Source organism: Phalacrocorax aristotelis, chromosome 4 (assembly GCF_949628215.1).
Source record: "Phalacrocorax aristotelis chromosome 4, bGulAri2.1, whole genome shotgun sequence".
Classification (NCBI taxonomy): domain Eukaryota; kingdom Metazoa; phylum Chordata; class Aves; order Suliformes; family Phalacrocoracidae; genus Phalacrocorax; species Phalacrocorax aristotelis.
Genome location: NC_134279.1, coordinates 37391887 through 37416022, shown reverse-complemented (window position 1 = coordinate 37416022; position 24136 = coordinate 37391887). Strand labels below are relative to the sequence as shown.

The 24136-nt window shown below is 36.9% G+C and overlaps 1 protein-coding gene across 5 annotated transcripts in view; it reads right to left on the bottom strand.

Annotated features, from left to right (window-relative positions):
* GRIA2 (glutamate ionotropic receptor AMPA type subunit 2) overlaps window positions 1-24136 on the bottom strand; it is a 99462-nt gene that overhangs the window by 17817 nt on the left and 57509 nt on the right. For all 5 annotated transcript variants that reach the window (XM_075091012.1, XM_075091013.1, XM_075091011.1 and 2 more), the window contains exons 7-12: window positions 9344-9511; window positions 8956-9060; window positions 8129-8239; window positions 6818-7024; window positions 5938-6308; window positions 1828-2026 (exon numbers count right to left, since the gene is read on the bottom strand). In XM_075091012.1, coding sequence (XP_074947113.1) covers window positions 1828-2026; window positions 5938-6308; window positions 6818-7024; window positions 8129-8239; window positions 8956-9060; window positions 9344-9511 — 1161 coding nt within the window. The remainder of the gene's footprint in view (window positions 1-1827; window positions 2027-5937; window positions 6309-6817; window positions 7025-8128; window positions 8240-8955; window positions 9061-9343; window positions 9512-24136) is intronic.

Below are 24136 nucleotides of genomic sequence, written 5' to 3'. Positions count from 1 at the left end.
TAGAAGGAAAGGCTGAGAGACTTGAGTTTGTTCAGCCTGGAGAAGAGAAGACTGAGGGGGGATTTCATAAGTACCTATAAATATCTAAAGGGAGGGTGTCAGGATGATGGGACTAGGCTCTTTTCATTAGTGCCCAACGACAGGCCAAGGGGCAATGGGCACAAGTTGGAACACAGGAAGTTCCACCTCAATATGAGAAAAAACTTCTTTACTGTGAGGGTGCCAGAGCAGTGGCACAGGCTGCCCAGGGAGGGTGTGGAGTCTCCTTCACTGGAGACATTCAAAACCCACCTGGACACGTTCCTGTGCCCCCTGCTCTGGGTGTGCCTGCTCAAGCAGGGGGGTTGGACAAGATGATCTCCAGAGGTCCCTTCCAACCTCTATCATTCTGTAATTCTGTGATTAATGCACAGGTAATCACCAGAAACACTAGTTGTGTAAAAGTGTAATTGGAAAGATGCATATATATGTTATGAGCACGAAAACTATATACTGATGTGTGAATGCACAAACGTGGTTTGTTTTAAAAGAAAGCCTAAAAATATCTAAAGAGAAACTATTCAAAAGAACTGACCTACTGTTAGTTAACATTCAACCCCCAGTATAGCCATGATCTAAAAGGTTTATGCTCCCAAAACGAGAAACACATGCCTGTATGCCTCTAAATGCTTCTAAACACTCCTAGCACAAACCTGATCTCATTTTTACTAGCTTATACAGCTGATGTTAGTTTTGGTTTAGCCAACAGGAATGCAATCAGCATCAGGTCTTATTACTGGACCTATCATCAAAATCAGAAAATAATACTTTTCTACAGTTGAAACAAATATGGTTCCTATTTAGTACATCACCAGTTAGGTATGCATTACAGTACCCAGTGAAAACCACAATCTAACAGTTACTGCTCTAGCTATACAGTACATAAAAAATATTTGTGAGAACTTGTTTCATTTCACTTCATGGCAGACTATGTTTGAAATGTAAATGTAATTTTTATAACTATTTTTAAATAAATTTTGTTTAAACCTAACACTATCATCATCCATGGAAAAACATGAAAACAACAGGTTTTTCATATTTGTAGCACTTCAGATCCCCTTCCATCTTACAGGGAGAGACACACAGACAAGGCAAAACAGTCACAGTGTTTTTCCCAGGAGCCTTAGTGCCTTACTCATTTGCTGGGTAGATTTCACCATGTAAGCTGGTGTCTCAAGGGCAGCCTGAGACTCACACATTGGAAGTCTCATGCATTTTTAAAACTGAAATACACAGAGGTACAAGGTGAGGACTGACAGGCTTCCAAGGCATTACTGTAATGCCAATACAAATAGTAACCATTTTCAAAAGCAGGCATGGATTTACTACAGCAGCCAACACAGTTGTATCCATTCCCCATCCATAAGCTTGAAAAATCATGTGAAATACATATCAAAACATGACTGTGCACCTTCCTATGTCCCTACTCAGTACCTAAAATATAGCACAGACATTAAATAGCCATGTTTATAATCATTAGCTCCTGTCTTACAGCTTAGATGAAAGACATCAACTCCCTTCTCTGAACATATCTTGTTTTTTACTTTACAGTGGAATATTTTTTAGGTAATTCCTTGCAGCCACTTTTCCTCTGCATATTTATAATGACCCTTAAATTTATGTATACGTAATAAAATGTAAGGATAACAACTAAACAAAACACTTGTGAGTTAGGCTGCATGTATCACATTTTTATAGCAACCTTTTAATAAAGCCTAGGGAAACACATTTACATGAGTGACGGCCTATTTAAAACAAAACAGAAATCTAAAAAGTAGAAATTCTTACCCTAAAAAACTCTTTAGTGGAGCCAGAATCTAATGTCCCATAAGCAATTTCTGTTTGCTTGGAAAGATCCTCTGCACTTTCAATAGGAGACACCATCCTCTCAACCGTCAGGAAGGCAGCTAAGTTAGCCGTGTAGGATGAGATTATGATGAGGGTAAAGAACCACCACACACCTCCAACAATGCGCCCAGACAGGGATCTAATAACAAGTATGAAATGGATTTGTAAAGTGAAATGAAAGTCCTAAAAAGGAACACATGTTATCAGTTTTATGCAAATGATGCATTATATTATAGGGAAGCATTTCAGGCTATCTCATAGTGCAGCTCTGTATGATAACCAGACGGGTACCGGTGCATACTCCACTACATCCCCTGCACTTGGCTGAAATCAGGACTCTAGAGTTTACTTTAGGGAGAATTTAGTGATCCAGTTCTTCAAAGTTCTGAACATGCTGAAAGGAAACCGCTCCCATTATAATGTGCCATATTTAACACATAAGCTTGCCATTCCCTCTGAAGTGAATTTGCGCGACATGAAGAGGATCGCACAAAATAAGTGAAACACTGTTTTCAGATAAACCATTATGCACTTAAAAATTAAGTGCCTTTAGCTTGCTTATTTTCCTAAGACATTCAAAGACTGATTTCCACAAAGCAATGGCTTACGCTGCTGTAGACAATCTACACTAAGAAACAAATAGCATTATTTGCAGTAAAAACTGGCCCAGGGAATATCCATAAACTAAAAAGTGTACACAACTTTTGAAAGATACAAGGATTTAACAAACTGAGGACTGAACATGAAACAATCGGTGACAACACAGAAAAATGGTGAAGAAAGTATATCTTTAAATAATAATAATAATCTGATGTTTTTAACTGCAGCAGGTGGGCTCTTATGGATCTTTGTTTTGCATCTCCTGCTCAAGAAGAGAGAAGAAAAGAGAACTCAAGAAAATATATAAAACAGCACAGAGCAGACAACTAGAGAAATTAAATGATCGTCAATACTAGAAAACCAATAGAATTATTGATACTGCCATTATTGTCAAACTTGGTATTTTTTTAAATGATCCTTTAAACTTTGAAATTACTTACTACTTTGTTTCCAAACAAGACATTATAGGAAGGAGTACATAATCTTTGGAGATGTGCTTAATTATTTGGCAGAAATGTGCATGTAGTTGAAAGTCTAGTACTAAGGCGTTGTAGTAGCTTAGGTATGCCTTGATGTGTCTATCTATCAAGTAAACAAATTAGAAATCATTTATCCAGCCTACTGTATTATGAATGAGATTTCAAACTAATTCTGACAAAATATTTTTATATATATATATAGACATAGATATAACTATGCATATATATACACACACTTTAAAACATGATAGTTATGTAAACCTGATTTATCAAACTGGGAACACAAATAAATAGAAACAATTATGGATAAATTATTTTTACTAATTACTCTTGTAAAAAATCTCTGGGATAATTCAAACATGAAAAGACTTATTCCATGTCATAGTAGACTCACTAATTCACTCTACTACATGAAAATCAAGTCAGATAAGGTCCAGAATATGTTATTAAAAAGGACCATAGAAAAGAAATTATTTCAAGTTCCTTCTAAACTGAGATATTTTGACATGAAGGTAATCCGAGTACAAAATAATTCTACAATTAAAAGATTGAATTATATGACAAATACATATTTGCAAGGTAATATCTCTGAGAATGTGCATTTAATAACTGCTGATTTTATGGCACTTTATATTGTATTGATGACATCTGTTATAAATGATAATACAAAAGCCCATGATCTGTCAGCAAAGTCGCTACTGACTTTGTAAAAAAAGAATAAGCTCTGTGCCAATCCCACGTGACATTTTGAGTGTCAATTGTATTCAAAATTTTCCCATAAGGTCTGTCCCAGTTAAATAATTAATTTCTTTTTTGATACACATTTCAAAAGGTTTCTAAAGATTGGTAATTATACGCCAATACGAACCCACAATTGTACAAGCACCTCATCCCTCAGATCATTAAATATGAAAGTAACAATTTCTGTGCACAATTATCCAAATTTGTGCACCACGCTTTATACTTACAAAGGTATTACATGGCAGTACTGAGAGTACACTCACACCTCAAAAAAGATGAAGAAAACTTTGCTGGTTATCATTATCGTATCACTATTCTGTTCTGTTCTGTTGTTTCTGTGCTATAAGGCAACATGGGGATTGCTACTGCAGACCAGTTTCCAGGTGGTCCAGTCTTACTCAATACCACCTTCTATTTCAGAGTCAGGAAGCCCTACTTACTTGTCCACGCTACAATTCTTACAGTGCTTGCCACTTTTATTAGAGAAATTATTGTAGCAGTAGTGCAAAACTTATCTTCACAAAGACATTTTACTGATGTCTGAAGAGATTCCTTTTCATATCTGCTCTAATTTATTTGTAGGGAGTTCAAATTCCATAGTGATGGCTTTGATGCAAGAACAAAAATAACTGAGGTGTTTTCAGCCCTTTTCTATTTTTATAATAAACAGATAATATAGAAACTAACTGCTTTCCTCAAAAATATGTTTGTAACGAAACAAAGTGCTGTTAAGCACCTCACTGACACTAAACCTTGAATCTCCAAAATTATTAGTTTCATGCACCTATTACGATGACCATTTACTATCATCATTCTTACACCACCTTTCAAAAGTTATCAAACCACGCACAACAACTGTCATGCTTCAATAGCCAGTAGAATAATAATAATAAAAAAGAAAAGATCGTTATTCTACTATGGCCTTGATTCAATAAAAATAATTTTGTAGCTAATAGAGGACTTTTCAGACAAATAAACCTGTGAAGAGTGCAATCAATACAAAAACCACAAAGGACCGAAATTAACACAGCTTCTCATGTCCTGAAATGATTAGCTCTCTCTTCACTGTCTTGTTTGTTGTATACAATTCTTATGGTGTTTTATGCCAAATCTATTGCATTTTTCATCATAAAGACTGGCATATCTCACTGTGATATGCCAGCCTTTACACAGAATTGCTGAAGTTCTCACACCACAAATGCTCTGCTATCTTCGCAGTAGAACAACTTGAAAACCTGCTGTTGCCTTTTGGGATGCACAACTTAGATATAAGAAATGCTCCCTTGGTGTGATTCATTTTGCACAATAGCCACTAGACTCACTAGACATTGACCTGATCCCTGTTTTACTTTAGGATGTTTAGAAGAAAGTTAAATTGCTTAGTACAATAGGTAGGTCTTCTGATTTGATTTCCTTAAACCCAGTTGCCCTATTTCTCTTGTCACTATAGTTCCTTCAAGCGACAAGTAGTTATTTAGCTACCTACTTACGACTTTGCTGAATCAAGGCTAGAACCACTTGTGCACAGGAAAATAGAATATTTAATGAGCTGCAAAGAAATTAAGTGCTTTACAGTTGTCCCTAATGAAGTAGGTGAAAATCCATGAGGAATTAAGCATTTATAAACTGGACCTTCAAATTCAGTTTAGCGATATCCTTTGTGACTTTTCTAAAATGAGGCCATGGAAAAACAGCAGTGTTCTGCAACTATTCACATGAAATTAGAGTCACCACGTGACTTTTCTTTCCGTTCAAGGCTCTCCTGTAGGAAAACAAGGAGTTAATAACTGTTTTATGATACATAGTGAGTTTTAGAGGGAACATGCTGCCTGCGTAGCTCGTGACTGGTATGTTACCCTTTCTTCCCATTACAGTTGTTGTGAACCATATGCACTGTCAACTGTAAAATGGGAATATGCAGCAAAAACACGGTACCCCTCCAAGAAGGCATGGAATGACTTGAACCTTATGCATTTTACAGTCTCTGTATGGTGTATATAACTTCACTTAGCAAGTGTATGATCGACATTAAGACAACATCGATCAAATACATCACGACCCTACGTCACAGACAACTGCTTTTATTCCAAGAACTTTTGTGATTTTAGGGAGGGAAGAAACAGAGTAATTAATTTCTTTCCGAGAGTGAAAATATATGCACCATGAACCTCCTCCGGCTGAGATGGCTGAGACTAAAAATGCACAAAGTTGAAATGGGTGAGCAACCAACCTTGGCGAAATATCGCATCCTTGCTGCATAAAGGCACCCAGGGAAAACCAGAGACTATTAAATATCCCAAATTCATTAGTTGATTCATTAGTTTGCGTTTCTCTTCCATCTTCAAATTCCTCAGTGTGCCACTCGTATGGGCTAAATCTGCTGACCAGGAATAAAACTACACTGACCCCAATGTAGGCAAAAACAATGCACATCCAGATTTCATATGCTAACGGATCAAGAAATGAAAACACTCCTGGCTTGGACTTCTGAGGCTTCTTGATCATTATTGATATCCCCAGGCTCATAAAGGGCTTTGAGAAGTCAATCACCTCTTCTCTCACCAATGTTATAGTTAATGGAGCGATTGCAATATCGGCTTTCTGTAAAAGAAGAAAAAAGCAGATAACAGCTAATACAATGATCACAACAAAGAATGGTTTCGTTTCTACTGCGTTTCACAAACAGAAAATAGGACAGGAGAGACACCAGCAAGATTAGTTTCACCAAGAACACCCTATGAAGAATTTAAGAAATATTTAGATTAAACTCTTCTTATTGAAATACATATAACCACATGGCTGGCGTATTCCAAGCTTCCCTTTTTACACATGCCCTTTTAAAGGTGTATGACATTTAAAAGTGTTAGTAAAGTATTTTGCCTTTCACCTGGTCAGATGGATTAAATATGCACTCATTTCCCCCCAACTTCATTTGCCTTTTTAAATATAATTCCATGCTTCACTTTCAAAATTTTTTATACCAACTCAAGTTACTAATTCTCTGTTAAAGGAATTAGATAATTTTCCTCTGCTCTACAGAGAAAACCAAACCAAGTCCCATTCCTTCTAACAGTCATCTTTAATGGCTTCATTATAAAAGATTTTCTTACCCCATAAACAAGTTCTCCAACCATCCCATTCCAGATTTTCGTGTCTGCATCCCTTGCCCCATACTTGCCATCCCCAACAATTGTGAGCTTATATTTGAATCCACAGTGTTTAGCAATTTCTGTAGCTAAGTCCACACAGTAGCCCTCATATCGATCATTTCCTTCAAGCATTTCGTGATTTTTCTTCATCATGACGTATGGGGACTCCTGCACAGAAAGAACTTGCCTTAGCTACTTGGTAAAGAGACACATGTATCAGTTGTGTGCTTCATAGGTTAATATGCTTCCTTTTACATGTGAAACAAAGAGAGAAGATAACATCTGAATAATACATGCTATGTATATGTTAGCTGTTAATTATTAATGTGACACGTCCTTCACACATTTAAAAGCTGCATTCTCCACAGTCATATACAAATAACAATACTTACAGGTGTAGTGATTCCCAGCAGTATGTTAATAATGACCATGAATGTTAACAGGAGTTATGCATTCAGAGAAGAAAGAGTAAGTTCCAAAATCAGTTTCTCTCATACAGTTTGGATGGAAGAAGGCAAAGGTATTTAGTTGCTTTTGTTGTTGTCTTAATATAAGAAAATTCTTTCCTATTTCACAACCACATCCCTCCCTGGGAAAACACTTCAGGCTCTCCAGGCTATATCTTCATTAAGTTACTACACAAACAATAGGTAAGATATCTGTAACTATGCAGTAAAGTTCTATCATCAGCAAAACTTTTGATGAGTTGTAAGTCGCATTAAAGTAATGTATCTCCTCTTTGTTCAGTTGTTACGGAATTATTCTTGCATCCTGCAAAATCCCTATGCTAGCCTGTGACTCCTCCAAATGGATGAAGAAGCTGTGTAACTTACAGAAAAATGCCATTCTATGACAGTACATAACATTATTTTCTAGACAACTTTTAATATTTTATTTTACACTTCACCAACCCATAGCAGCTATGATTCTGAAGCATAAGAACCAGTCTCTTTCCAGCTTGGCAAAATCCATTTTCTAACACTAACACTATGTTTCTGCCTCTCAGACAAAGTTCTCTCCTTTGAAAGCAGGTATTTCATTTTCAGGTCTAAAAATTTTAACTTTCTAGGATATTCAATCAATGACCATTTGTCTTCTACAGAACAAAACTGCATACTGAATCACATATTTTTCCTTAATTTCCAGATTTTATTTTGTATCATGAGTAACAGGTCACAATGTCAAATAATAAAAAGACTATATTTAACGTAATGATGAGAAACAAATCACTGTAGGACACACTGTCTTCTGACAAAATATGAGGTTAATTACCAAAATAGTGGTGACAATAATAGTCTTATTCTCTAGTCCTGAAGATTCATTTCCAAGAGGGCCATCAAGAGGATTCACAACCATTTTGTCCACTTCACTCCAATATCCAATCTAAAGAGAGTTTATAGGATGCACAGACACCAGTGAATATGAACTTTCATAGAAAAGGTAAAGCATGTTATTACTATGCCCTTGAATTATGCTCAGAGAATATATTAGCTATGGATTTACCAGTGTAAATGTTTCTATTTATGTAGTTAAAAACTTTAACAAATAGTAACAAGATTGAACTAATGACATTTGTTCGCATTCATTTGTCTAATACAGGTACACCATTTTCATTCACATATTTACAGGTTTTAGTATCAACATCACACACTGTAGGATTGAAAGGGTTATGAAATACTCCAGATTAAGAAGGTGTGAGAAACTGGCTTTTCCTGAAAGGTTTGGAATTAGAGCAGAAAGATAATCACGTTTAAAGAAACATCACTAAAAAGCTGTATTCTGCATTTGTCATTCAGAAGCATATTTCCTCAATTACTGGCTTACGTTCAGCAATTCAGATCAGAAAGCAAAAAGTTTAATCCACAAAATTGAAAGGAAAATACTCTTAAGTAGTACTTACCAGAAATAACACCTTGTATTTGTTAGAAAGAAATAATACATATTTTTACTTTGTTCTGCAAGACCACTGTAGAAGACACCTATGAATAAATATTATCACAACTCATGCTTTAATTAATCTATAGTTTTCCATTACCTACCTTATCCCGTTGCTTAGCACGGTAAAACCTTTAAAGACACTGTTAGACAATTCAAATTACCTTCCGAGGACCAGTACTTTTGAGTTCCATGACGTTTATTGTAAAATTGATTCTCTTGCCATTCTGATCAAACTTTATATTCCCTGTTAGACCCTCCACCTGAACCTATATAGACAAAGATGAAAGTGGCAGAAGAATTAATTTTGTTTCTTTTTAGAAAATACATTTTGTATTTCCATAAATCATTATTGATATTTCAAAACATTCAGTTTAGACTATTTTCCACACCCAATTTATTATCTTAGTATAAGATTCATTCCTGAGGAGTTCATTTCCACACTATTCTCAGCAAGACCCAGGCAGATTAGGAGACTGGAAGGTTCTTTGCAAGCATTTATAGAGAATTTCACACGTGCACTCATCCCAGCATTCACTCCAAGGAAGCTACCTGTTTCAATGCCCTTTCTATTTCTACACCATGACCCCAGGGTACAGCTGGATTTGCAAGACAATCTCCGGCATTTCCTCTTCTGGAAATCTCAATCCTCTGTTTACGCAAATTACGGAAAGCTTCTGTCATCACTTGAACAGCATCATAGGTCAGAGCAGACGTATACTGAAAAGAAGTGAAAATATTGAATTAAAAACCAGATTCAGATTCACTATGCCTTCCAATCCTCATTAATCCATTAAACAAAGAAACATTAAAATAAAAAGGACAGTAAGATATACTTAAAACAGATCAGTTTTTCTGTAGTTTGGAGGTCAAGAGACTCTGAAGGGCATTTATGCAAATTATTGAAGTGTTCTCCATCAGAATGGTTGGGGACAGTGCTAATAAGTCTAAACTGAAGATTTACAGCTGTTTTCAGTGTGAATTACTCCTTCCTCACCACAACTGTGCACCAGTTCTGGGTGCAAATATGGCTGGAAGTCCATGGAGGCGAAGGGGGGAAAAAAATAATTTCCACTATTTAACTTGAGTTAGCCTCTAAAAATAAGAAATTGTTCATCTGATTACACTCTTCATGGAGGTGCAGTTGTCTACAGATCTCTAGATTTTCTAATTCTGTTATCTGTTAGATGTATTAGATAGATATATGTAGATCTATTAGATACATTATTCTTTGTATCTGCAGATTCTCTAGTTCTACACAGATCTCTAGACTACGTCTCTTCCCACATATATATATACAAGCAAAACCAAAGAACATATATTTGTATATATGTATGCTTAATTTCTTATCTGTTAAATATAAAAACTGAGGAGTAGCTATTTTCAAATACGTAATACCTTGGCAACATCCTGCAAAAACAGGTGTTGGGCTGAGATCTCTGGAAGAAGAAGTGGTGCCCCTCAAAGAACAATATAGGCAAGGAATAGCCCCATATTCCTAGTCTGACACAACATAAGGAGCTTTCAAGCTTTTGAGACATCAGACAATCCTGCGATCACATGGATCAGAAGCTGGGGCTAAACAGTCAAAAGCAGTTATCTTCAGTGACTGGAAAATTTTACATCTTAACTAAGTAACTGAACAGAAACCACATGTGCATGTACACCGAGGACTTTGTTGGATGGGCTTTATGAGTCCAGAACATTGTAATTATGCCAAATTTAAGGGACATTTTTGGAAATATGGGCCAGAATATAACTACTTACAGCCTTATGAATGAATGCAATGATCCCTATGAAGGCCATTAGATGCTGAAAATATATAAACTGTAAAGCAGTGAGAAATGATAGATTGGCTTTTTGCTTCAATGGCTCAGACTTTAATGAGAATTTTAATTAGATAGCTCAAGTCATGCAGAGGCTCTCGTAATTGCAACCGAGGCAGGCTCCTGAATTGAGGTCATTTTTGTATGCAACTGTTAGACCTTGGAGAGGAAGAAAAGGAAGGTGGAACGCTTTTTTCAGATGTATAAGCTTACTGGGTGATTAATGTGAATCTTCTCAAGAAAGTTCTCTCAGTGACTTGCATGGAAATCTTTAAAGGGATCAGAACAGAAGAATGAAGTGAAAGACTGGCTGGAGCTGATACTACTTTCAGTTAGTGGAGTAACAGTGATTAAGTGATGGACATGGATTTGGATTTGGAGATGAGGAGAAGAGAAAGGACCCTGACTCATTTTTTGGGGACTGGCTAGCAATACTGCTTTAAGCACAGCTCTTTGCAGTACAGAAACATGTTGTACCACACCAGCGTTTTGAGAAACGTTGGATCCAGCACTGTCATTAACCACTGAAACATACTTTGGGTAGCAGAGAAAATAGGAACTTGAAATTGAGAAGTTATAGTGCTAATTCAGTTATCCTATGTTTCATTTGATCATTGGGATACATTTAATGCATTATCACAAGAATATTATCCCTATAGTGTATAATTACTGGCTTGAATATTCACAGCTCAGTCATACATTCAGTTAGTGTAGGGCTTTGCCTATCAGTATATATCTGTATGTGTATACATGTCATCACATATATAAAGTCCACATGCTTCAATTTAGGTTAAGTCAGCTTTAATCTAAAGATCTCAAAATATTTTACGAACATCTTCATGTTGTTGAAGATGCCATAAAAGCAAACAGCCCACGCATCATTTCTTAGTGCTTTATTCTGCATACGCTTTCAGCTCCTAATAACCTTCCTGGGGCTCATTACATCTATTCATTAAGCTGTAGATAGTTTTAAAGTTGATGAACTAAAACAAAGTGAACTCATTACCATAAACAAGAAATGACAGACCGATAACCTGCTCATGCAGAGGGGTGTCTGTGTGTGTGTGTGTCTGCATACATAAATAAAATCGTCGTAAGTTAACGGACTCATTAGCTCTGTCTTGATTCACTTTGTTTTATACTGAAGATTCATCCACGTTCTGATCTGCATGATTAAAATAAGTGGGAACACTACTTAGAATATTATTCTGTGGAAGTGGGATGGGCTCTTACAGCCTACTACTTTTACAGGAGTGTAAATCTCCTAACTTCATTTCAGTTACTTCCAACTTCACATGATAAAACCAGTCACTTTATATAAAATGGTATACGTATTATCCTATAGCTTCTAAAAATCACCCGTTAATTAAAGCATGGCAAAGGATGTGCAAAAGAAAAATCTTGCTTCATCATAATTCTTGAACTTTGAAAATAATAAACTAATCATTTAAACTATAATATAATGCACTGAAGTGTGTAAGGATTTTGTTATTTGCTATGAAACACAGGTAGCATTCATGTCAAACGAGAAGAGTTCTCTCTAAATAAATGCCTTATTGCCAAGAGAAAACACAACATCCGTATGCAATTTTATTCAACCTAAATTTAAAATGTATTAGAGGCCTTAATAACATTTGTAAGCTGCAATTGAGAAGATAAAATTGAAAAGTAAAGACAAAATAAAGTCATGCCAGACTAAGCAGATATTAATCATGTGCTGTCCAAGAAAAACTGGCAAGATATGACTTTCATACCTTTAACTGTTATCCAGTAATTTAGAAATCCTTAACTAAAAGTCCAGTATGCTCTTTTGTATGCTCAGTAACTGAATCTTCTGAAGATGTAACTGCAGAAGACACCCCCAGAAGGCCAAGGTATTTTTTTATATATATATATAAAAGCTGTAGGATACTATAAAAAGATTTAAGCACACAATGTTAGCCAGTCAAAAGCAAGTGTAGGGTCCTGCACCTTGGAACAACCCCATGCACCAGCACAGGTTGGGGGTTCATCTGCTGGAAAGCAGCTCTGTTGAGAAGGACTTAGGAGTGCTGGTGGACAACAAGCTGACCATGAGCCAACAATGTGCCCTTGTGGCCAAAAAGGCCAATGGTATCCCTCACCTGCATTAAAAGGAGTGCAGCCAGCAGGTCAAGGGAGGTTCTCCTCCCTCTCTACTCTGCCCTAGTGAGGCCACGTTTGGAGTACTGCATCCAGTTCTGGGCTCCCCAGTTCAGGAAAGACAGGGAACTGCTGGAGCAAGTCCAGTGGAGAGCTACAAAGATGGTCAGGGGACTGGAGCATCTCTCATAGAAGGAAAGGCTGAGGCACCTGGGTTTGTTCAGCCTGGAGAAGACTGAGGGGGGATCTTATCAATACTTATTAATATCTGAAGGGCGGGTGTCAAGAGGATGGGGCCAGACTCTTTTCAGTGGTGCCCAATGACAGGCCAAGGGGCAATGGGCACAAGTTGGAACACAGGAAGTTCCACCTCAATATGAGAAAAAACTTCTTTCCCGTGAGGGTGACAGAGCAGTGGCACAGGCTGCCCAGGGAGGGTGTGGAGTCTCCTTCCCTGGAGACACTGAAAACCCACCTGGATGCATTCCTGTGCCCCCTGCTCTGGGTGTGCCTGCTCAAGCTTGGGGGTGGAGAAGGTGATCTCCAGAGGTCCCTTCCAATCTGTATCATTCTGTAATTCTGTGAAGTAGAAATATTTTTATCTTGATTTGGATATCTGCAATGTCTAAATCTGTTCCTGACATATTAGTTGTTTTTTTACAGTCAAGAGAGGAAAAATTTGCTTTTTAATGTGTCATCCATTTGACCTGTTAGACACCTTCCTTAAGATGAAATGAACTGTGCCTAGGATTCCATTAACTTAATCTCCAGCAACTTCAGAGACTACTGGGGGAGTCCAGGGCGATCAGCTTAGATACATGTCTACACTGTAGACACACTAAAAACAAATTAAAACTACTCAAGGGGACTATGAACTAGACACTCAGAACCGATCTAACACAACAGTGAGAAAGACAAACAAAATAATAGGATATTTTGGGTAGAGATTGTACCAGCAGAGTCAAAGAACACAGTGCTAGTGTACGACCGTAGGGAGACCTCAGCTAGAATGGCATATGCAGCTGAGGCAGTGTTCAAGAAGGCTGAAATCTTTCTGAAACAGGCACAAGGAGGATTCCTCACCACATACGGGGGGGCTGCTATTGCAACAAGAGGAGGTGGGACACGGTACCACTAACAGAGGCTAAGAGAAAGGAGGTCTAAAATCAGATAACAAATATTTTTCCTTGGAGGGGGAAAAGATTCCAAGAGAGGTAATATAGGAAATGTTCTTTGTTGCAAGAGCAAGTGGGTAGAATCAATTGGTTTTAGCAAATGTTCAGCATTTTCCTTATATTTAACAATTTAAATACACTTAAATACCAAGAAATATACATCAGAGGCAATAAATATATAACAGACACACACTGTGTGTCTTTTTAGATTTTGAGTATATTAAATGTTCAGCTTACTACTCTATACTAGCAATTATTCTTCCAATGGTTCACTATATATTTTATCACCTTGTTTGTGATGTCCCCTTTATTCACTAAACTACATACAGTCTAAACTGAGATATCAAACGCTGTCTTGTTTTAATAAATGTTACGGCTTTATTTTGCTTTGAGGATTATATTCAATAAAATCTCTCATCGGAGTTTTGCACATTTTTCCCACAATGAAGTATTTCTCTACTCGAGTGCTACTATATATCACAAAAGCAGAATTGCCTTTTCATAGTGCTTTTGTACTGTGATTGTGCTTTTTGGTCAAAATATTCCCAGAACTCTACTGAACTGTTTGTAATTTCAGAAGTAACTGCTAGAGACTTGTATATAGATATGGAAGCATTCCTACATTTTTACATATTATATATATAAAAAAGGGTATATACATATATAAACCCTCAAGGAAAAAGAATGAGAGACAAGGTTACTTGTCAAGAACTAGTAAAGGAACTGGGCAACTACCTCCTGTGACTTTCAATGCAGTCAAACTAATTCAACTCAGACACCTATTTCTTAAGGGTCTTGCTTTAATTAACATATCTGGGGTCTATTTTGAAATGGACAGTGTTACACACACCTTGGAAAACATTTGAAAGTGGCCCAACAGATGAAAGAGTTAGTGGAAAATTCATTAACTGATGGGAAATGGCCACCTCCTTCAGGAGGTGATCTTTGCATATTGTCATGACAGAGCATGGGAATGCAAATAGTTACTTTCAATAGAGTTAAGAGATATTGTCAAATATTGTACACATAAATGTCATTGTAGTCCAGATGGCTCTTAACTGTGCCTGTAACCACACATTGTTCTCATTTGTTCTGTGTAGGCATTAGCATGAACGGGGTCTGCATGAAGCACAGGAGCATCTTCATTACCTATGGAAATGTTTCAAACACTGGGGACATGAGGTAGAGGTCAGGCTGCCCAGCAAAGACTGAATGCTTGCCTCTTCCTCTGATTTCTACATTAGAATGAAGCTCTTCTGGAAGAGAGCAGCCCTTACAACAGACTTGCTTTCAGCTGAAAATAACTGTATATATGCAAGATATTTGGAAATATCAACTGATTATTTGTAATTTTTTATAACAATCCTGGTCCTGACTAAAAGGGGAACAGAAGTAAATAAAATGTAAAATTACTAGATCTTTAAAATTTTTTTAAAATTAATCTCAGTAAAGATGAGGTTAGAAATCAAGCTCTATTTATCTTAATAAATATACTATCTTTACTAAATTTTGTTTCCAGAAGTTGTAGAGTCAGACCAACTTACATTTTGATGATAGCCTTTATTTAAATGCAATTCCAGCATTCTGTGTGCACAGAACAGCTAAACAAGTAATAAATATTTTTGTTCTGAAATGTCATAATGCTATGGGCAAAACATCAGATGCAAAGAGCACCTAAGTAACCTTTCACCTTAGAAAAATTGAAGTGTTCAGGTCCAAAACTGCTATCCAGCAAACCTGCTGATTTTGTGATGTGTTGAGGTTCTTTAGCTATCTCCTTGTTTGGTTTAGAAAGGCTACTTTCTGGGCAGACCCAGAACAGCTTTGTCTTCTAGGCCAGTAGCTAGGCACCTGCCTAAGCCTACATCCCTGGGAGTCTAACTCCTACATTAAAGACATGGTTAGAGTACACACAGAAGCCACAGACACAACTGAGGCACCTGAATTGTCCTAACACTCCCACTGCAGGGTATTTGTAGGGGAAAGTGACCTTCATATAACAAAGCATAAGTTTTGTGAACCCCAAGGTGTTTGGCCTTTCTGTTTCACCTACTACACCAATAGGAAGGAGATTCCAGGACTGTAACTCCTCCCCCAAGATTACTTCCAATCCAGAAGAACACTCCTTACTAGAGTCATCACAGGTGCTAATTCAGCAGAAAAAGAAGAGTGCAGGTACCTGCTTTTTAATTTATTTTCTTTTTTTCTTTTTTTAATTTTACACTGAGGACAGAGATTTTAAAGTATTTTGGTCTTTCACTAGACTTAATGCAATGGCCAAAGAGAAGACGTCATGCTACTGTAAAACAGATGTTTCTTCACAGTATCAGAAAGATGTCAGAGAAGAAAAAAAACCTCATGGATCTTGGCAGAAGTCTTAGCAACAAAGTGAACCCACTGTCTTCCAGGAGGAAGCAGAACAATGCCAGTTCTTATTGATGGCACTGGCATTTGGATCTACCAAAACTCCAGACCTTTTTCCATTCAAAAGAACAGAAAGTCAGCATGCACGTCTTACACTTGTTCAGGAGTGTTAATACAGAAGTTGTGTGAGAATTTACCCCTTCCATTACCCCAAAGGTCAAATTAGTCTAACATTGTGGCCCCTTTATTTTCGGAAAATTACAAAAAAAAGCTCTGCCATGTCAGACAACCTCAGAAATCCGTTGAACTTTGTCTCAGCTAAGCCATCTGTGCCCACAGAAAGATGGGCAGATGCTTTCGGATGTGTTCTGCCATTTACTCTGGGTCCACCATGTTGTTTTCTCTCAGCTTTTGTTGATCATGGTGAATGGATCTAAAGCATACAACCGGTGAGATGATTCAATGTTGTTTGCTCAGAGAGTGGTTAGTAATGATGTTATAGTGCAGTGCATTGTTGCACAGGCTTTTTTTTTGCTGCTGCTCCAATAATCATGTATAAACAATTTAAAGTCAATTAAATACCATAGCAGACACCAAGTTCTGCGGGGTGTTCTTCTAGCCAGTGCCATTAAAAACAACATATCAGTTTTTATGCTACTATTAAAAAAACAACCACAACCAAAAAAATGTTCACAGCTGTAGCCTTTTTTTCCCAGATCTATCACAATAAGCTGCAATACAAAGATATCTTTTCTTCAAACGCTTCTTAATGAGAAGGTATTAAAACAAGATCTTGAAAGGAGTATAGTAGCTTTTAATGCAAATCTTCACACTGTATCTTCTTTTCCTTTCTTATATCTTTCCTTCTCCCCCTGAGAAATTGTAAATAATTAAAAATAAATAAATCAGGACATCTAATATCTCCTTACAGTAAAGGCAGAAAGAACTCTAAATTATTCATAATTTCCATATATTCATGTAATAACATCTTTGAACCTCAAATCACGGATGTTCTTAAAATCTCCAGCCATTATTCAATGGCAGAAAAGTTTACTATCTAAACTCACTTCTTATTAAGTTCCTTTAAAAGTCTATTAATTCTTGCCCTATTCTTTTCCATTTTTCTAGAAGCTTTTTAAACCCTCCTAACTCTCAAACCTAAAGCTTATGCCTGGTGCACTTTATATCACTAAAACACATGCAGAGCTTGGCAAAAAATTGAAACTAATTACTTGGATTTGAATCCATAGAGTTTGACAGAAATAATAAAAACAATTATTTGGATTTGAACCCACAGCATTTTATTTATCAAAAAACATGTCATTGTCGTCTTCTAATCCATGCCACTCACTGCCTGTGGAAAATATACATACTGACAAAAAAATAAGATTTTATAATTATTTGTGTAAGCTTGCTTCTAACTTTAAATGGAATGCACTTGCAAAACAGCAATGCCACTGATGATAAAATCACCTTTAATTTACTGTGGACCACAAAGAACATATGCCTTTAAAATCATCACCATATAAATACATAAAACCTTTTTCTTCAGGGCTAAACTAGAGAAAAGTATGTCACTCTTCACAGTGTTAAAAATCAGCAGGATCCAGCAATAAAAACTGAAGCCTATGGTTATAATAGTGAAAATAGACAAAGTAGGAAAATTTAAAGCAGAGGATGAGGACAAAATATATAAATAGGAACGCAAAAGACTTCTCTGAAAAATCACACTAAGAAATGGATTTGGAAGAGCTAGTATGTATGTTTAAAGTGTTAAAGTGGGGGGGTTAGGGTTTTTTTTTTTGAGGAGGTGTTGTTTGTTGTTTTGTGGGTTTTGTGTGTTTTTCTATTTTTACTGCTTTACCCTAAAAATACACTTGAGTCTGTTTATATTCCTATGTTCTGTCACAAAAGTCACTTCCTCTTCAAAAAATTAAGGTTAGTCATAAATCAGTAAGCATATGTAACTTACAGCAGATATAAATTTTAAAATCTAAAGTGCTCATTAACTAAAATATTTACTGAAACAGTCTTCAATCACTGCTCTATTTATGACAAAAATGGCCATGCAAGTATTAACTGTGTTAAATATCCTTGAGCTGAGCTTTTAACCAAGAGAAAGGTATTGAGATGATCATAAAAATGTATTCTAGATCATTTTCTAGTAGAATAATTCATGATTGGTGCAATTAATGAAAATTGTAGAAGACAGATTAGAGATTAGATCATTCTGTCTTATAAAATGACTGATACTATGATGAATTATAAGAACCTGAAAATTTCATTAGGCTCTTCAGCTATATTATTTTTACTCCTAGTCAACAGAAAGTCCTATACAGATTAATGGAAATAAATTATTTACTCTAGAAGCTGAAGAACACTGCAGTAGAAATTATTCTAAATTGGAATTTCATATGAGGATTCTTTAGACTGGAATTTCTGACTAAGCTATTAAATAAGGCAACATTAAACAATCTATAAATTTGGTTTTAATATATTCTGAATCATCAGCATTCTCTGTAACAATCTGTAGGAAGGGTACCTGGACTTGATACTACAATACACCTTGCACAAATTCACTTACTGGGGGGGGGGGAGGGGGAAACCAACAGAAAAAGAAAAAAAAAATTCACCAGGATCTGAGAGTTCTCATCATACATACTGCATGGTTCTAAAAATTTCCAAAACCTGCCATTTAAAACTAATAGTAATAATTCAAGTCATAAATTAAAAAAAAAAAAAAGAGAGAAAACCTAAACCACCATACCTTCCTATTTTCATTATCAAGTCTCTTCTACCCCAACCAGCACAAGTACTTTCCTATTGTCTCAAGATAAAACACTTATTCGTGTTTGCTCCAATCTAATTCCAAGTCAATACTAGTAGAATTAAATACACCAATCTTACCAGGTTGCTGATTTTGCCAATAAATAGTTACTGTCAGAGAATAATAAACACTTGATGTCTGCTTTTTCACCACACCATACTGGCTAATATAGGCAGCTACCTACATTGACTGGTCCTTAAAACCAGCCTTGTCCCAGCAATAAGCCTGCATGCCTCCTCGTTCAAATAAGCGATCCTCAGTAATTCTCCTCCTCCCTTATTCCCCTGACCCAAGAAACATTTGGCCTTAGATGCCTCTCCAGCTCTGAGCTGCCACCACCCTTCTGTGCCTTTCACTTACGTCCCAACAGGCTCTTTCCACTTTGCTGACCCCTGTTTTTGGATTACACATTCTTTCTACTACTACTTTCAGCTTTGTGTATCACTCCCCCTTCTCCTCTTATCTCCATTTCTCCATCAAGCTCTCCTGTCCTAAATGGCATTGATCTTGGTGAGGCCAGAGGTATGCCTGATCTTGCTGAACACTTGGAGCATGAAGGAGTAGTAGCTTTCTTTGGTTTATATCAACCATATTCAGGTGAATTACTGGTTGAAAAAAGTGATAAAGAGTTCCTGGGAAAACAGGCAGGAGGAATCCATTGCACTGTTGGCTGAAGATCCTTAAACACTTTCAATTACTATAAGTGGATTGAAATTCAAAGAAACAGAGCTGCATAGGGACAGCAGGGCTTGGCTCTGTAGCTTTCTGAAGTCAGGCAAATACTTTTGCTTTAGCACAGTTCAGCCACTTTTACCTGCAGGATCTGGGTCAATAGGGCCTTTGTACGTCTGAGACAAATCTACAGGTATTGCCTCAAACCACCCACTGCTTTCACTGACTAAATGTTCCATTCTTTTAGTTTTCTTTAACAACAACAACAAAAAAAAACAAAACAACAAAAGAAACCTCAACAAAACTAACCAAAAAAACCCCATACAACACCCCAACAAACCAACTACGCTGGAATGAGTGATTACTTATACAAAAGAGCCTTAACCTATTAAAAAGAACATGAAGCTCAACACTGAAATTTATTACACCCACATTTTTCATACATATTTTTTGCAAATAGAGAAGATTGAATACTGGGATTCAAAAGACTAGTGAAACTGGGTAGCTAGGATGTCATCTGCTAGATGTTTACTTTTTCTGACCAGGAAACCAAAACACAACGACTGGAAAACACAGGCAGAAAAATCTCACAAAACTACAGTTTTACAAGGGCACTGTAAAAAAAAATAATTACGCCAGTTCAGTTCCTGATTAAATCACATAATAAATACTGAAATTAACTAATTTTTTTCTTCTTATTTATAAATCATTATAATCTACTTGAATTCAGGCATAATCAGTCATATTTTTCCATTAACTCTAGCAGGTGGAACAGAATATCTCTTATAACACTTAATGCCTGGTATTATAAAATCATTGTCCAACATGCTGCAATCATCAGAGGCACGCCCCAAAATGAAAATATTGTCTAATTCATTAATTGTACACTTTTCCTTAGTTGCCTATATCTAGACAAAATGCCTTCCGAATTTCCAGTTTGAAGAAATGTATTTGCTGTTCTCTTCTTTGTTCCTTATTACCAGAGTCATCTAAATTTTAATTATTTCTGCAAGGTAAATAAAAGTATTTTTATATTTGTCTGCATGTTCTCTGTATTCCATCCTTAAGGTAAATCAGCACCAGTAGTGTTAAAACTAGCAACTTTTAATTACAAGCTTCATGCTTCCTGACTTACAGATTAAGGTTGGGAGTTTTCAACTTTTATAATTTTAGCATAAAGAGCACACTGTTGGGTACTATACAAACACTTCAAATTGTAGAATTACATTATCTTAGAAAAAGAAATAAATTTCTTAATAATTTACTAAAAGACTAGATGACTTGGCTGTAAAAAAAGGACATTTGAAAATGTGGAACTACTAAAAGCAAAATCAGAAGGCAAAAACAACCTGTTCCTTTGTTACCTTAGCTATGCATTGATTGTGTGTGGGAAAAATTACGAAGCTTGAAATACAATCATATGAATTCTGAACATCTGAAACATAATGTACCAGCACGAAGCAGTTTAAACCATTGAGAACAGCTCCAATGAGTACTGGGGATCTTACCATCTTCCAACAAAAGGGTATTCTCTGCAAGTCTGAGCTGCTTTGGGTTTTCAACCAGGCAGCCCCAAATTCTTTTCTGCATGCTGCATGTAGTTTCTGAATATATATCATATGCAAGTTGTCTCAGATACTTCTTGCACACCCCAAGCCTAAGGTTGCTCTTCACAGAGTAGGATGGCTTATAGAATAGACTATTTCACTTGGAAGAGACATACAACAATCATCTGACCAATTTGGGGCTGACCAAAAGTTGAAGTAGGTTGCTAAGGGCATTGTCCAAATGCCTCAAACACTGATAGGCTTGGGGCATTGACCACCTTTCTAGGAAACCTGTTCCAGTGTTTGAGCACCCTCTTGGTAAACAAATGCTTCCTAATGCCCAGCCTAATCCTCCCCTGGTGTAGCTTTGAACCATTAGCATCTGTCCTATCGCTGGATACCAGGGAGAATATATTGGCATCTCCCTTTCACTTTCCCTCCTCTACAGAAAGGACAAGCCTAAAGCCCACAGCTGCTCCTCATAGGACGTTCCTCCCAGCCCTTTCACCAGCTTTGTTGCCCTCCTCTGGACACATTCAAGGACCTTCACATCCTTAAATTGTGGGGCCCAGAACTGCACACAGCACTCGAGGTGAGGCCACACCAGCGCTGAATACAGGAGGATAACCGCCTCTCTTGACCGATTGGCTATGCTGAGTTTGATGGACCCCAGATTGTGGTTTGCCCTCTTGGCTGCCAGGGCACACTGCTGCCTCATACTGAGACTGCTGTCAGTCAGCACCCCCAGATCCCTTTCTGCAGAGCTCCCATTTGATAGCTGTATACTTTAAGCTTAGTACTTATGTGTCACTAGCCTTCAAGAGGCACAAACTAAGCTTCTTCCCAGACTTAGACCAAAGGCTGCCCCCAAACAGAATGGGTTAATTGGATTAGGAAGTTATAGCAGTTGGATATGAATGGACGGGTTGTCCTTCACTGTCCTTCTACAGCAGCAAGAAGTTTGCCTTGGACATAATAGCCTGACACAACACTAAGGCTCAGAAAGCCCAGCACATTTGTAAATACAAAATAATGGATCAAAAGGGGATTTCAACTTGTTATTACTAGGGCTTTATAAAATGAAATGTGACCTTTGTTTTGCTACTTGACAAAGAAATTCGCCAGGATGCTCAGTGGTATGTTTCAAGATCTAAAAGCTATCAGTTTCTGTATGCAATTCTAGAAGAGCTAATAACACCCTTGGTTACAACAGATATATTTTAAATTTAATCTGAGGTAAACAGAGTATCAGCTTTACTTTGGAAAGGTGAGAAGACCTTCTGTAAAAAGGCAGCAAAGCACTAGTTTTAAGTGTCCTGCTTAATATTTAAATCTTGTGGGTTTTATCAGTACAGGTACAGTGCAGCAACTAATAAAATCAGTGTCTCTTCTCATCTATGCTCTAAGACTGCAGTTTCTTATAAATAATGTTTTATAAATCATGAAGATACATTTTTAAAGCAATTTGATCCAGGTCCTCTTCTGGGCATCTGTGAAACGGGTTTTCAGCAATGTTTTTCTTTCTTGAAAAGTATGTTCCTTTGAAATGCACTTTTTCTTAGAAAGAGGTGTCTTCCTCTGTTTTCAGGACTGTACCTGGGTGCTGTGATATGTCTTGTAATGGCAGTTCAGTCATATTCCATTGACTTGCATTTTATAATGTAAAACGTATGTATACTTCCTTTTGGATTACAAAAGGAAGATAATACGACACCATTGCAATGCTATTGCCTGCAACGAGATAACATTTGCAGTCCCAGGGATAACATTACCTGCTAGAGGCACATAACCTCTTCTCATTTCTATATTGATAATACAGGACTTTTACTAACCTTCCTGTTACATATAGAATTTGCAGTGACAGCTTCCTAGATTCCATGGGAACAAGTGGCAAAAGCTCATTTATAAGCAGTAACAATTTGGATAACTGTCTCAAAACCAAAAGGGGAGAAAGGTTACCCATAAGGTCATGGAAGGGGCAAATAGGAGACCAGTGAGTTAACCTGCTCAGTAACTTAGATGTTTATACACTATTCCAGTAAGAAAAGGTTAACAAACATGGCTAGATTATTAGTATAAGAAGGAACGACATGTTCAGGAAGGACAGGTAGGGAATGCAATTCAGCAAGAATAGATGAAAAATCCTGTACTTTAAAGGAATGATCAAATGCACAGATATGGTATGAGACTGTCTAAATTGGCAGCAGTACAGAAGAGTAATGCAGAAAAAGATCTGGATGTTAGTGTGTATCTCATGATAAAAATATTTCAACAGTGTCATGATGGTGAGGGGGAAGAAAAAATAAAACCAAAAGAGTAACACAAAAGGAAGCCCTGAAAGGAGTACTGTCTCCAAGATACATGAAGCCGTTATTTCAATTTCTACAGCACAGCACTCGGATGTGGTCCAGTACGCAGCCTGGCATTTCAAAGAAGTTGGGTACCAATTAGAAAGGTTCCAGAGCAAAATGATGGACAGGATCGGAGAGTAGAAAATTCAAAGGAAAGGGACTATATAGTTTAGCAGAGAGGAAAGCAAGGACAAATATGGTAGCCACCTTCAAATATAGATGTACAGCTAAAAAGGAGAACTTCCTCATATCCATCAGAAACAGACAAAAGAGTTATGGATTAGGTGATATAAAGGCTGATTTAGGTTAGACAAAAACAAAAAAATAAGACTATTTAAGGTCTGAAAGAGAACACTTGGGGAAGTTGTGAAATCACTATCTACAGGAACTGCACAGGTATAGCTGACTCTGACTTCAGGCAGGGACGATGGACCAGGTGACTGACTGCTTAAAGACCTTTCT